General features: G+C 29.9%; 1 protein-coding gene across 1 annotated transcript; it reads right to left on the reverse strand.

Moving 5' to 3' along the window:
- Positions 1-3189: 3189 nt before the first annotated feature.
- LOC136975280 (nucleoporin NUP42-like) lies at positions 3190-12464 on the reverse strand. Its single transcript, XM_067270318.1, has 5 exons — positions 12380-12464; positions 6745-7003; positions 6491-6662; positions 3735-3821; positions 3190-3367 (listed from the first exon to the last, which is right to left on the reverse strand). Exons 1-5 carry the CDS (start codon positions 12462-12464, stop codon positions 3269-3271), a joined length of 702 nt encoding a protein of 233 aa, XP_067126419.1. The 3' UTR covers positions 3190-3268.
- Between the last annotated feature and the right edge of the window lie 1523 nt (positions 12465-13987).

The raw sequence follows: 13987 nt of genomic DNA on the forward strand, positions 1-13987 counted from the left end.
GCAATAATTATTTGATTTTGTAAAGTTATGATTCGCAAAATTATTTATGACATAAAATAACTTTTATATCTCTTTTCTTTAGTCATAGCCTCCTAGTAACAAATAGTTTCAGCAAATATTCACACATCATAAAACAAAGATGTTCAGCACCACAATTTAACTTAATATGTATTTTTCCTAATCAATAATCAATTTATCCAAATGATATTTAATTTTTGATCTAGAACCAAAAAATATAATTATCAGATCATATCATAATTAATATTGAAATTTCATGTTATCATTCATTCCACTAAAACTTAAATATTATATTATTCAGGAAATATAATATTGATATGATATATTTATATCACAATCAGCAGTTCAGTTTCTGCTAAATTATGCTGACGTTACAGGAAAAGATATTTAACATAACAATAATAAGCCAAAATAATAATACAGATGGTGGGACAAACTTTGGAGGATAATTCTTCCAGGAAAATCAAGAAATCATTTTTTTTGAGAAATCAAAACCTCTTATGATAGTGTCAGATGAAAGAGAGTTTTCGTTACATAACTCTGAGTTATATAGATCTCGTAAGAAATACTTAGAATGCTAGTCATATGCATCTATCCACATGTAGACGTTGGAGCATGGACTGTCACATACTTTTGAAGATTCCAAGCCTTGTGAATGGGCTTGGAACCTTCAAATGTGCAGATGTCAATGATGTGCTGGAGTAGCATGTCTGCACTGTCATTGAGAGAGACATATACTAAACTGAGCTGGAACTTTCAAGAGTTATGCAATAAAATCTGTCTTGCACCTGACACTGTCATAAGATATTTGATTTTTCAAAACATGCACATTTCCAGACATATTTACATGTGCTTTTTTTTTTTTTTTTTTTTTCATTTTCTAGTGAAGAATTATCTCTTGAACTTTGCCCCACTATTTTGAAAACATCTGTATACAACAAATTATACAGATACTTGTCTCGGCCTTACATAAAATGGACAGATTTGCACAAAACTTGAAGAAAAATTTCAAAAGAGTGGCTCACCTAATTTTCAGACCTTATTTTTAAATATCAAATTATAAACTTAGATATCTTCCATATAACATAGTAATTACGTCCTAAAATGTGCTGTGTTATGCAAATCTGTGCTACACTAAACAGGGCTAAGTTCCAAAAGTTAGCAAAAATATACTATTCTTTTTTGTGATTAAGAGAAATGTTTATTAAAGCAATGAATATTATATGAATAACAATCACAATCAAATTGAACATAAATATTAATTTTTTCTTCATTGCTAAACACTGTTAAATGAGGATACTATCTTTTTGGCAAAATATTATCACCCAAACTTTCCTGTTGACCGTAATCTGAAGAATCAATAATCTTGAGTTTTATCTACTTTTTTCATAAAATCTGATATTATCACGTGCTTGCATTTGCATAGGAGATCTTTAAAAATTGTTTTTTTATGTAGTACTTTTTAATTTAATCTACAAAAACAAAACATAGCAACAGTCTTTTGGATTAATTTAGATCACTATCACCAACAACTAGCACTAGGAAAGCCATCAATAGAACAGGAAGCAAGGACAAGGAAGAAAAGTTGTACAGTCAGTTCTCATTAAAGAAAACTAGGCAAAAGGCACAAAACAACATTGAAAACTTCAACATTTTAAAATCCATGGGCAAATATGAGACAATATGTGTGCTTGCTTGAATAATAAAAAATCAAATGACAGTGTTTGCACTTAAAAATTGTGACATTCTGCATGGAGATGTCTGCAATTCTCAAACCATGTTAGAGTGATACTGTTTTGTACAAAGGATACCTGTAATATCTATATTTAAAGAAAAGAACTAATATGCAATGATCAAAATGCAAAAAATTTTAAATTATATTATCAAATGTAGTTGCTCAGAATGAAAAGTTATTGTTCCCATCAAAGTGATTGCCATCTTATGACTTTTTGAACCTTAAAGTCCTCATCTTGCCCCACTTTGCCCTACTTATTTAAAGCGGGGATATAAAGGAATGAATCAAAAATATTCAAATTCAATTGGGTCAAAATAATTTAACTACTAAACACAAATACTACAAAGAAAACTATTGATACATATTTAATAAATTAAATTGTTGCAGTTTGTATTTAAAATAAATGAATTATAACAAAATACAAAAACATTTTTAAAAATTATTAAATATAAAATAAATTTTCTTTCATTTAAATAAAAAAAACTAAATTAAATTTAAAATTCTAGAGTTGGAGTTGGAGTCAGGAAAAATGTGTCGACTCCGACTCCTCTGGCCAGGAATTCCTCCCGACTCCAACTCCGACTCTACAGCCCTACTACACAGTCATTTTTTATGATCAATTCTATACAGAAGTTTTACTGAGCCAAGATTATACTACTTAATTTATTATTACAAGAAATGAGCTCAAAAAATTTCATGATAGTATAGTATACAACAATGTATAATCTTTAGTTACATTACTAACTGACTACAGTGATATAATGCACAGTATTGCAAACATATCAATAACACTTATTGATTACAATTTTTCAATTGCCACAAAGATTTTTAATTACTGTTTCAAAAAATTTGAGTTAGAGGAAATTTACTGTACTTAAGTTTTTAATTGTACCTACTCAAAATCAAACAGCTGTATTTATTTTGTTTTGACCTATAAAATGTTTTTGAATTTATTTCATTTCAAATTGATGAGAATGAATTATAAAAAGCAAAACTCTGAATACGTGAATGTTTCATAAATTCTTTATGACAGGAATGGTTATACTAAATTATCTGTTGAATACATTAAAACCAGTCTATTATTTTCAACATGTTATTTCATTTATTGCCTTCTTTCTCAATATCATTTTGATCAGGAGTTTCCAACTTTTCTTGCTATTTGATCCCTTTCCAAACATAGATTTAATTCACTGATCTCTTATACTGATACAAAATGGGAACAAATTAAAACAGGAGGAAAAAAATCAAGATAACTTTTATGCTTAATAAGAATTATTAATTTTCACTAAACATGAATCAAAATTGTGTTTTGCTTTATTTGAATTTAGTTATATTAGTTATCATCTAATTGGAGAAATTTACTTATGTTAAAATGTAAGTAAATTTGTCCAATATCCTCCAAATAATCATTAGTGATTTGTTGGATCTCTCAATTGACCTATCAGGGTTACTAGAGACCAGAGTAGAAACTCCCGATTTAAATGAACTACATTAGCATAAAGTTTAAAATATAAATTATGTTATATTCTTACCTGGAAGTTTGAAAGATGTTCGAGCTAGAACGTTCTGTGTGTTTTGGAAATTTGTCGAAGATACATTTGATTCATTAGGGCTCTAAAAAAGTGTAAATAATAAATATTTTATTTAGGATAAAATTGAATAAAAGCAATTTTATATTAAAAGCATGTAAAGTACTACAATTATTAAGATATTGTTAATATATGATTAGAACATGTACAAAACATGTTTGACTAAAGAAATTTGGAACTGATAATTAAACTAAACTTAAACTTTGCTAATTCAAATATTAATATGAAACATTTTTAATAATTAAATAAATTCATGTGTGGGATTCTATCATATTAACATAAACAAATATTACAGAACAAAAATCCATATTAAAATTTAGTCTTGTATAAATTTCATAGAAAACATATTTTCATGAGTTAAGTTACATTTATTAGAAATTTATTACTCTTACCAGTGATTTCAGAAGTTCAGAAGTTGGATTCTTTAACTCTTTCCTTCTGTCACGAATGCGAGCTAAAATTTTTTCAACTGTTTGTATCTAAAATAAAATTATAAAAGTTTTAAAATTCACTTAATAATATCTTACATCTATTAATAAATTTCTAAACTGAATAAATTATGATTTTATACAGTTACATTTTAATTAAATACCTCCAGCTTTTATTTTTAATTTTTTCTTTTGAATAAAGTAGGTTTCCTTTGTTCATTATTTATACTTAACAGAAATAGCAAATAATATACACATATATTCAACATATTTTAATTCTATAAATTTCAATTTTGGAAGCGACTTGTTAGAAGCATTAATTACAGAACAAATGTAATTTTAAATTACTTGAAATGATTCAAACTTTTAAAAAATTATCTGAATTTGTCAATGCCAATTCAACAAGACAATTTTTATGAGAAAAATATAAAAAAAATTTTGTTTTGCTTTTTATAGATTAATCTTCATATTTATTTAAACATTTTTAGATAAGTGTTATTAAGCTTTTTTTAACTGTAAATAAGCAATCATTCATAAAAATGAATAACAAAATATGGTGGTATCTTGGTCCTCAAACAATTTGGTATTCAAACACAAATTCTGGTAGGGGGGAAGTTCACTTAGTATAGGGAGGGAAACTTTTTTCTACGTAAGGGCCACATTTCAAAACTTTTGAACTGCGGCCCTACACATATAACAGAAAAGAAAAAAAAAATTGTCAGTAAATCACAATCATTTGTTCATGTATAATTATAAATTAGCAAAGATATACTTAATTTAACTTCTGAAATTGATGTAAATGTAATATATCAAAAATATTTGGTTAAATGTTAGTCAGTGCTAGTTTTAAATTAGTTTTGATTTGAGTCTGTTAGCAGGTTTCTTCTTTTAATTTTTACTAAATTCATTGCGGGGAAAGCTATTTACATACATAAGTTGTAGAAAATAATGTTTGAATTTTTGCTGCATACTTCCTTAAGCTGGGAAATTGGTATATTTATTCATATTTTATGCAATGTGGGCTGCAAAAAATATTAATGCATGTGGCCCCAGGGCTATGGGTTGCCCATCCCTGGCTTAATACTCAAGTGCAGCTTCACTGTATTTTAACTTGGTCATTATAAAGTGAAGAATAGGATTACGAAAACATCAAATTTGCATTAGGAATGTGAATATACCAAAAAGTATATGTAGCATATATAATTAAAATATATATATATATAATATTATTTAGTTTTTCAGCTGTAAAAATCTCATTTTAATTGAATCTCATTTAAATGTCGAGTTATGAAGGCAATTTGCTATCCACTTCAAGGAGTGGAAAATGTATTCGAAATTGTTACATTTATAATATCATTTATGATCTAAGCAACTAATAAAAATTGATTTGTCTGCTTTATTGTTATCAAGTAGGTGTAACTTTTCAAACATTTTTTGCTTTTTTCAGTAACTGATTTATTAAAGATTACACTTAGGCAACCACAGAGCTGTTAAAATAGTTATGACAACAGCATTTGTTTGGTGAAAGTTCAAAGGTTGTGTTAAGAAGGCAATTGGCCAACCACTTTAAAATGCGGCAAGATATTCAGTTTTCTTGCATTATGACATCATTTATGATCTTAAGTTTCTTTTTCATTACTACTATAATATGGTTCTTGTCAAATGAAACTTCAGAAAACTTTATAGTTTTTTGGTATCACAAGCTTAATTACAACAACAAGACAGAAGTTTAATAACATTAATGCATATGATGATAAATGGTATTTAACAACTTAACCAGATTAAACTTCTCTAACAGATAAAAAATATTGTTCAATGTTTTATAACCTGCCCTCCTCTTCTATTCCTATTTTAAGCCAGTCTTTATTTGATCCCTACAGTCAAAATTTGCTGTCCGAAAGAATATTTGAACTGATTCTTTGTTTTTGTTTTAAAATATTTCGTTCTTTTGGAATATTAAAGGCAGGACATTGCATTTTCGTAAGGTTGGTTACGGACAATGATGTCTCCATTATTTAGAGGTGAATATAACAAATGTCCTATTTGATAAGTCTGGGGATAGTAAAAATGTCCGTTAAGTAGAGATGTCTGCTATTCGGGAGTGATCGTTAATGGAGGTTTCACTATCTGTCTAATAAGACTCTCTACATCATTTCTTATAACCAATTCTGAATTTCATCTCTACTTGTTTGAAAATGCTTTCTGTATCTCCCTGAACTAGCTGTATTGTATTTCTCTTGTAAGCACCAGAGCATGAGAGCACTCATGGCGATTTGTTAATCAAACAATAAATATGATTATAATAATCCTTTTTTCAATCTGAACAAGTTCTTAGTATTTTCTTTTAATAATTTTCTAGAACTTCAATAAAGACTTATTCTAGTTATCTCAGTCAATGTAAGAAAATTCTCACTTAAAATAGCAAAATAAAAAAATCTTGCTCATTTTTTTTAGCAAAGTAAAGAACTTGCTTTCAGCAGAAATCAGGTTAACATTTTAGTCAGCACTGCATTATGGCTGTTTTAGTCACATTAACCTATGTGCTATGTAACTGGAATAGGAAGATCAGAGTATATAGCCATACCACTTTTACACTTTCAGCAAAATTTAGTTTTATGTACAAATGTTTTTGGTCAATAAATAATATTTTGATCTTTTAAAATATTTTAAAATGTAAGAAATATTTTAACGAAACAAAAATTTATAAATATAATACTTACATATCGAAGTATTGTTGCATAACATTCAGCTCCGATCATACACTGTTGTAATTCTTCTGGAGATATATCTTTGAAACAGTTTGTTAAACAAATTCTATTTCTTGGACTGTAACATGTAAAAGACCACATATTTCCTTGATCCCAGGCTGTTACATCTTCTTTAATATTATTACTAATATAAATAATTATATTTACTTACTGCTTTAAAAAAATTATAATCTATAGTGAAAAATTACAAATTGAAATTTACTTACAGTTCTTCAGGTTGATACTCTTTACATGCTGATCCTGGAGGTAATATTAATGTAAATTTGCTATTGGGATCTATTTTCACTTCATCTTTCTTGAAGCCAAAGTAAATTTTATTTGTGTCCATATAAAATGGCAATTGCATAGTGGAAGGTTTTTCATTTTCATAGTGATACTTTTTAAAATGATTCAGACCAAATCGATGCTTAGGACTTTCTTCTGTAACAGAAAAATTATTCAATTCATTTAACTTAAGCAATAAATCTTAAACAAAATATAAAAAACTGCACTGAATAAGTTCAAATAAATGTTTTCAATTTTTTTTAATTTTTAAACCTTAAAATCCATTATAATAAAGAATATATACATTATATTTTTCTTTAATTTTATTTAACTGTATAAAAATGAATTACAAAACTTCATAGGTCTTACTTGTTTCATTATGATGAATTTATGGTGCATGACTTACAAGATAATTAAAATATACATATAACCAAGGGTGTCAACTCTATGGGCCAGAGAGTCCACCCAATAATATTTTAAGTGAGCCAGGTCCCCAAAGTGAAGGATAAAAATTATTTTTATCCTTTAACTTGAAGATACCACAGAGTTGGCACCTATTATGTAACTGAACTTTTATTATAATCTTAGATTTTTATATATGTAAAAACTAGAACTGAAAATAAACAAAATGTTTTCAGCCATATTCCTACTTAGAGGGATTTCTCATAGTACTACCCAATCAATTACTTTCATTTCTAAAAAAAGAGCTGCCCAGCTATTTAAGTAATCCATTCAGGTTGATTAATATTTATAAATTGCATAAAATAAATCTGGTAAATTTAATATTGGTGTTGTGTGCTGGAATAAATATATTTATTACTTCAATTTACAACATAAAGAACAAAATCGCCATTTTAGGGGAAAAAAATTAATCTAAAGGACAGGGCAATGAAATAAAGAATATATGGTTATCACAAATATATACAAACAATTGTGTTTATTTGTAGATACACAATTTTGCTCTATAATATAACTCACAGATAATTTGCTAATTATTTTACTGAAATAAATTTCAGAAATATCTGTTCAGAAAATCAATTACTATCTGTTTCATAAGATATTAATTATAATACCTTTCATTTTTTAACTAACTCACACTCGCCCCACCAGAAGTACTTCAAAAAATTACGTACCCAGAACCTTTTAAGATGTGACATATTTTAACTCTCGTACTACCAACTTTTTATTGTTACACTGAATATCACGGGGTCAAGGCTGATCCCAATACTTTCTAAGAATATATTTATGTAATTTTTTTTAATTTTACAGTTTAATTTTTGATTTCCACTGAAAGTACAAAATGTTATGTTACATATTTATTTTTTATTATACACAAATAGAAAAATATCTATATATACATATACAGGGTGTCCCAAAAAGATGTACTCACTCTTTGATAGACGATTAATAATATGTTTTTTACATTCAGTAATAGGTTTTAAATTAATGTGTATTTATTTATTTGTTTATTGATTTAAGTTCTTAGGACTGTTTGTTTGTCAAGACACGTCTATTTACAAAAAAATATTTATATATTTGACAATCAAAGAGTGAGTACATCTTTCTGGGACACCCTGTATATAATCTTTTTTTTTCCTCAGCATAATGACTACTTGATGTACCAAGAATTTTGAGAGCAAGTCTACTACAGCAGTAATTCTCAATCTTTTTGAAGTCGGGCAACACTAAACTTTCACATTTTTTTCCTCGGAACACTTACAATACATCAGCTTTAAAGCAGGGGTGGCAAACCTCTTTGAAATCAAGCGCACTGGGTGTAGTAGATGACGACATTGGCATTTGCTAATTACATTCCTATACAAAAATTTTACATTGTATTGATTTTTCTTTTGAAACAATTTTTAATTGTATATTTGTTTTTTTCGCAGAACACTTGAGATGGCTTCGTGGAGCACCCTTGTTCCACGGACCACGGATTGAGAACCAATGTAATACGGTACCGGGTAGTGATTGAGTTTGAAAAAATCATCATTTATTAAAGCTTATAGCTACTGTATCTTTAGTATTAATGTTTACTATCAAGTAAACATTAATACTAACCCGATAATTCAATCACTGCTAACTCGCTTATAATTAAAATTTTTTAAAACTGTTAAAAAAACTGACAAATTTATAAAATAAACATTAATGAAATTACTAAAACAATCAAAATAAATTTAAATTTGATTAACTTTCATGCGAAGCAACACAAACAATTTCTATAGTTATCGCGTGTCGCAAAAAAATAAATCGTCAATCAGTGGCTCAACTTTCCCGGCGACATTTAAAGTTTGGTGGCGCCATCTGTTATCATATTTTATTTTTTAAAATTTTAGATTTTTTTTTACTAATATATAACATCAAAAAGCTTAATTTTGAGCCAAAGGGCGGGTTTTATACAAAATTTGTAAATGCTAATAACGAGTAAAATCGTTATTAAGTCCGATTCCACTGGAGATACACGCGACCCCCATTTCTCCCCACCCCTTCGACCTTTAACCACTAAAATTTAATTACAGAAATTACCCCCGAATTTTTTTTTGCATTTCTCGGCGTTTCAATGTGTCCTAAGCCCAAAAATGTAAAAATCTGAAAGGGGGGGTCATTTTTTGCCGGATTGCCACACTTTCCCTCTGTATAACAGTCCGGAAAGTAAAGAGTCACAATTAATTAGAAAAACCTGTAATCAAGGGTGTAAAAAGGGTGACAAACTTAATGCAAAATAAAATATAAAATAATACTAAATAAATTAAAACTAAAAATAATATAATAATAATTAAAACCCTGTCATTAAACACAAAAACCAAAACATAAAATAAAATTAATTAAAAGTAAAATCAAATCAATTTAAAATTATCTTCATAAAACCGTTTAAAAGTTGTTTTAAAATTTTCAAATTGTAAATCAAATTAATTTTTAAATTTACGTTGTGTGTGGCTGGACAGAACATTTTGCTTTTAATATATATATTTAAATGTTCAATTTACACTTATTATTATATATGTAAATCTTGTATATTCTGTATTTCACTATAAGTCAAAATAATTAATGAGTATGTTGAACTATTTATAAACTGCAAAATTTTATAATTTATTGAAGTTACCTAACTAATAAGTACTGTTTGTTCGCAAGTGGTTCGTCCTATCGGTTTTCTGATAAAAATTTATTTAGAATGTCTGAAATAATGCCTACCACTACTGTTATTTAAACAATTTATTTTATTCAAAATGTCATCGCTGCCTTTGAAAGCCGAAGAAAATTCATTTTTGAATTTATTAATGAAGAACGCGTTGGAAGTTCCAACTGAAACCGTTTTAACAATCGATGCGGAACAGTTCCGACCAGGAACAACCTACCTCAGGTTCTAGCATTCTATATCTGCCTTTGCCTGTAATATAACGTTTGCCACTAAGTACCGATTTCAAAGTCAAACAAATGGTGGCGTTATATCTAAGTATGACTGTATAATACAATTTTTAATATAATGTTTGAACACTATTTCATAGCACTGTTAGGAAAGCTAATATCTATCGTATAAAGGAATCGCAATAATATAGAAGTAACAATTTCATACTCCATATCAAGGGCGTCGCGAGGGGGGGAAGGAGGGACAGCTGCCCTCACCTAGAAATTCGAAAAAATTATTTAAATGCTAAGTTTTAATTAAAATAATCTTCTTAGGCTTCTTGTAAGTTGAAAAAAATGTTTTAATTACCGTATTTTACGGACTATAAGACGCACTTTTTTCTTCGATTCTCAAAATTCAGGTGCGTCTTATAGTCTGTAGCGTCTTAGGGCTGTTTCACACTGTCACCGACTGGTTCGACCGGTCCGACCCGACCGATCCTATAATCGGACCGACTAGTAGTAAAAGAATTCACACTGAGTACGATTATGTCGGTGGCCGACTCGTAAGGACCAATCGGAACGCGTCTTACAGGTCAGAACACTAGCCAATCGTGGTAAGTTTTTCAATTTTAAACAGAAAACATGGCCGTCATTGAAAGGTTGTCGTGTGTACGCGTGTTCGCGGGCTAACGACACCATTTTAGCATTTTTAATGTCGCTTTCTCTTGTAAATGAAATGTATTATGGTGAATTAAAGTAATTCGTTTTGTTAATATCGATGAGTGCCTGCGTATTTCTTAATAAAGTTGTTCTTAAACGAAGCAAATAGACGGAAATAAAAAATCGTTCGTAACTTTTAAACGGTTGATCGTAAGTAATTTTTTTTAATACCAATCGATTCAGCGTATCAAATTACATTTAGATATGTCTACGTCTATTCGTTAATATGAAGTTTAAGACTATTTTTTAGCTGGATACCTTTCGCTTTACTCTAACCAATTATTTTTTTCAATGTCGCCTTTATAATCGGCTCGCCGAATATCATAAAGCCATGGATATTTTCTGACTTCGTTTATTAAAGCTTCCGAGAAAACTTTACCTTCCGCCATTTTCTAACTTCGGATAAATCTAAACTCTGATTGGTTATAGCTTCGAAGCTCTCATTGGCTGTAGCTCACCGACTGCTCCGACGCGACTACAAATATTTAACTTTTTAAATCTGTCCGACTGGAACGACCAGTCGGTCGACCGACTGCTGTTGCCATGGCAATACGACTAGGAGTCGGACCGGTCGGCCCAGTCGGTCATAGTGTGAAACAGCCCTTATAGTCCGTAAAATACAATAAGATATTTCTTTCCGGTACAGTACATACATAGTAAATGGTTAAAACTTTATGAATCGTTTTTATTTTACCTACATACAATTCATATCCTCTATCCATTTACATTATCTTGCACCCACCCTGGCCCATTGGCTGGCGTCGTCCTTGCTCCATATGATGATTTTATAATTTTGAATTTAAAAACTAAAATCACAAAGGGTTAGACAACTAATCTAATCCCATTATCAGAATAATACGAAAAAGGCAACTACCAGCATTCTTTTTCGCAACAAAGACTATTTTCTAATCCCGCGCTTTCTAATTTCGTTAAATTCTAAAGCTGCTATAATGTAGAGATCCAGAAAATCGACATTCAGTAAAACTCACAAATCGAAATAAGTTGGATAGCGGCAAACGTCGTGTAAACACGTGGATAGCGGCAGTGTCGGTATCGTTCGCCATCTTGGATACTGAACGCATGCGCCGAAATGTAAGCGGATTGCCGCTTATGTGGTTGTGCTGCCGCACAGCGAAGACCCGTTCGCGACACCGCTTTTCGCTGCCGCGCCTCATGTGTGCATCCTCCTATAGTAACGAATCGTTCAAAAAGTAGTAGTCTCAGTGACGCCATTTTCGCTACATAAAGAAACGCGGCCCTTTATACCATAACGTAATGAAACGAGCAATCAACAAAGGACGACATTCATTATCGCAATTCGTATTCAAAATACTTTGAATCTATGCCAACTTTTACAAATACTCCAGCTAATACGAACAAATAAAATTTCGAGTATTCTACTCGAAACTATCTAAGTACGGCACGACTAAAATTCAATCGTGAATCGGTTCCATAAACCTATAGTTTTTTTACTTGATCTATGTATAAAAAGAACCCATTGAAACTTACCAGGGTGCTGATACCAACAGTTGCTTCCGTATTTACAATTTTCTTGAAGAAAATATCGACAAACGGGAATCGTCATGGAAGCCATTTTGTTACTGTCCTGTCTTTGTTAAACACACGATCTCGCCTACCACTGTACACGAAATAGATGGTAGTTATTGAGACAGACAATAGAACCTCCAACACTGACGTCAGCAATTTTCCTTTCAAACTGGTGATTGGTCGAATCTATCGTATAGAGCTATAGGAAGGAACAATGAACCTTGAGAACAGCAGGTGTCGTCTTTCGCGGGACATTCTCATGAAACTCTCAGAAAGAGAAGGGTAAAAAGTAGGGTGAATACTAGATGGCCGTATATTTCTTAACATTTTTCAAAAATTATGTTTTTTATTGCAATTTCCGACCCCCCGACTTAATTAAACATATATATAATAAAATATATTAATTAAAAAACTTAAAAAACTATTGGATGTCGTTTTTGACATCAGAAAGTAGCTTTAAATAACTTTACCGAAGTAAAATCTGCGCACTAGAACTTTAAAACGATGAATGAAATTCCATTAAAAAATCCCATAAAAAAACAATTAAGCGTTAATCGCGAGTCATTAAAGGTTAATTAAAATCGCAATAAAATTTTTTCGCGCGGGTAAAAATTTTTCAAAAAATTTTAAGACTTGAAAAACATTCGAAAAATCAAAAAAAAATTTTTCGGGACTCAAAGTTCCGTTTGTTTGTAACGCTGTGTAATTTTCCCGAGTTATCTCGTGTCCGGACGGCTATAGACGTCAATGGGCGTTAAGCTTGCCGTCTCGTGGAGGTGCACACTGGACGGCGGATGCACGCGAAGCTTATCACGTGACCTAATTTCAATGTCACTCAGTCACGTGACTAGGTCTCTGACACGTTTCCGGCAGGTTTTCTTCTGGCGGAAGAATCCGTTCTCTTTGCACTAATCACGTGATACAGCAAACGACATCTTATTATTAACACGTGATTAACTCTTGCCACTTCGAACAGCTCGCGGACTACAGTTTGACAACTTCCTAGTTACGCTTTTCTAACATCGTAACCTTCTATATCCAAATCCCAGTTAATATTTGACAACGACGATTTATTTTTCGATGCTAACTCCGTAAAAACAACAGATGAAATAATAAATAATCGAATTACTTTAAAATTCAGATTAAATGCTATAAAACTATAAATTTAATATCTAAATTTACAAACATATATGTCTTATATAACTAATCTCTCTAATTTTAAAATCTAAAGTTATATAACAGTAATATATAAATTACTGTATGTAAGATGTGTGACAACACTACATAGAGACTTAAAATACTTTATATTATTCCCAAACAATGTCTAGTCATGTATTATTTAATAATGGACTTGGTTCAGAAAAACTGTTTTTAGATTAACTGAAATAAAGCAGATATATTTTTTTGTGTTGACATTAGTTATAATCGACATTCTTGAATTGATACGAAGATTTAAATTTTTTCAAATCTAAACTGATGAAAAGGTTATCCACAAAAATTATCAAACAGAAGTAATATGTTATTTATAAATTAACTTCATTTTTTTCGATTTAGAATTATTAAGGTTTA

Source organism: Centruroides vittatus, unplaced genomic scaffold (genome assembly GCF_030686945.1).
Source record: "Centruroides vittatus isolate TY-2023 unplaced genomic scaffold, ASM3068694v2 contig_1082, whole genome shotgun sequence".
In the NCBI taxonomy this organism is placed as follows: Eukaryota; Metazoa; Arthropoda; class Arachnida; order Scorpiones; family Buthidae; genus Centruroides; species Centruroides vittatus.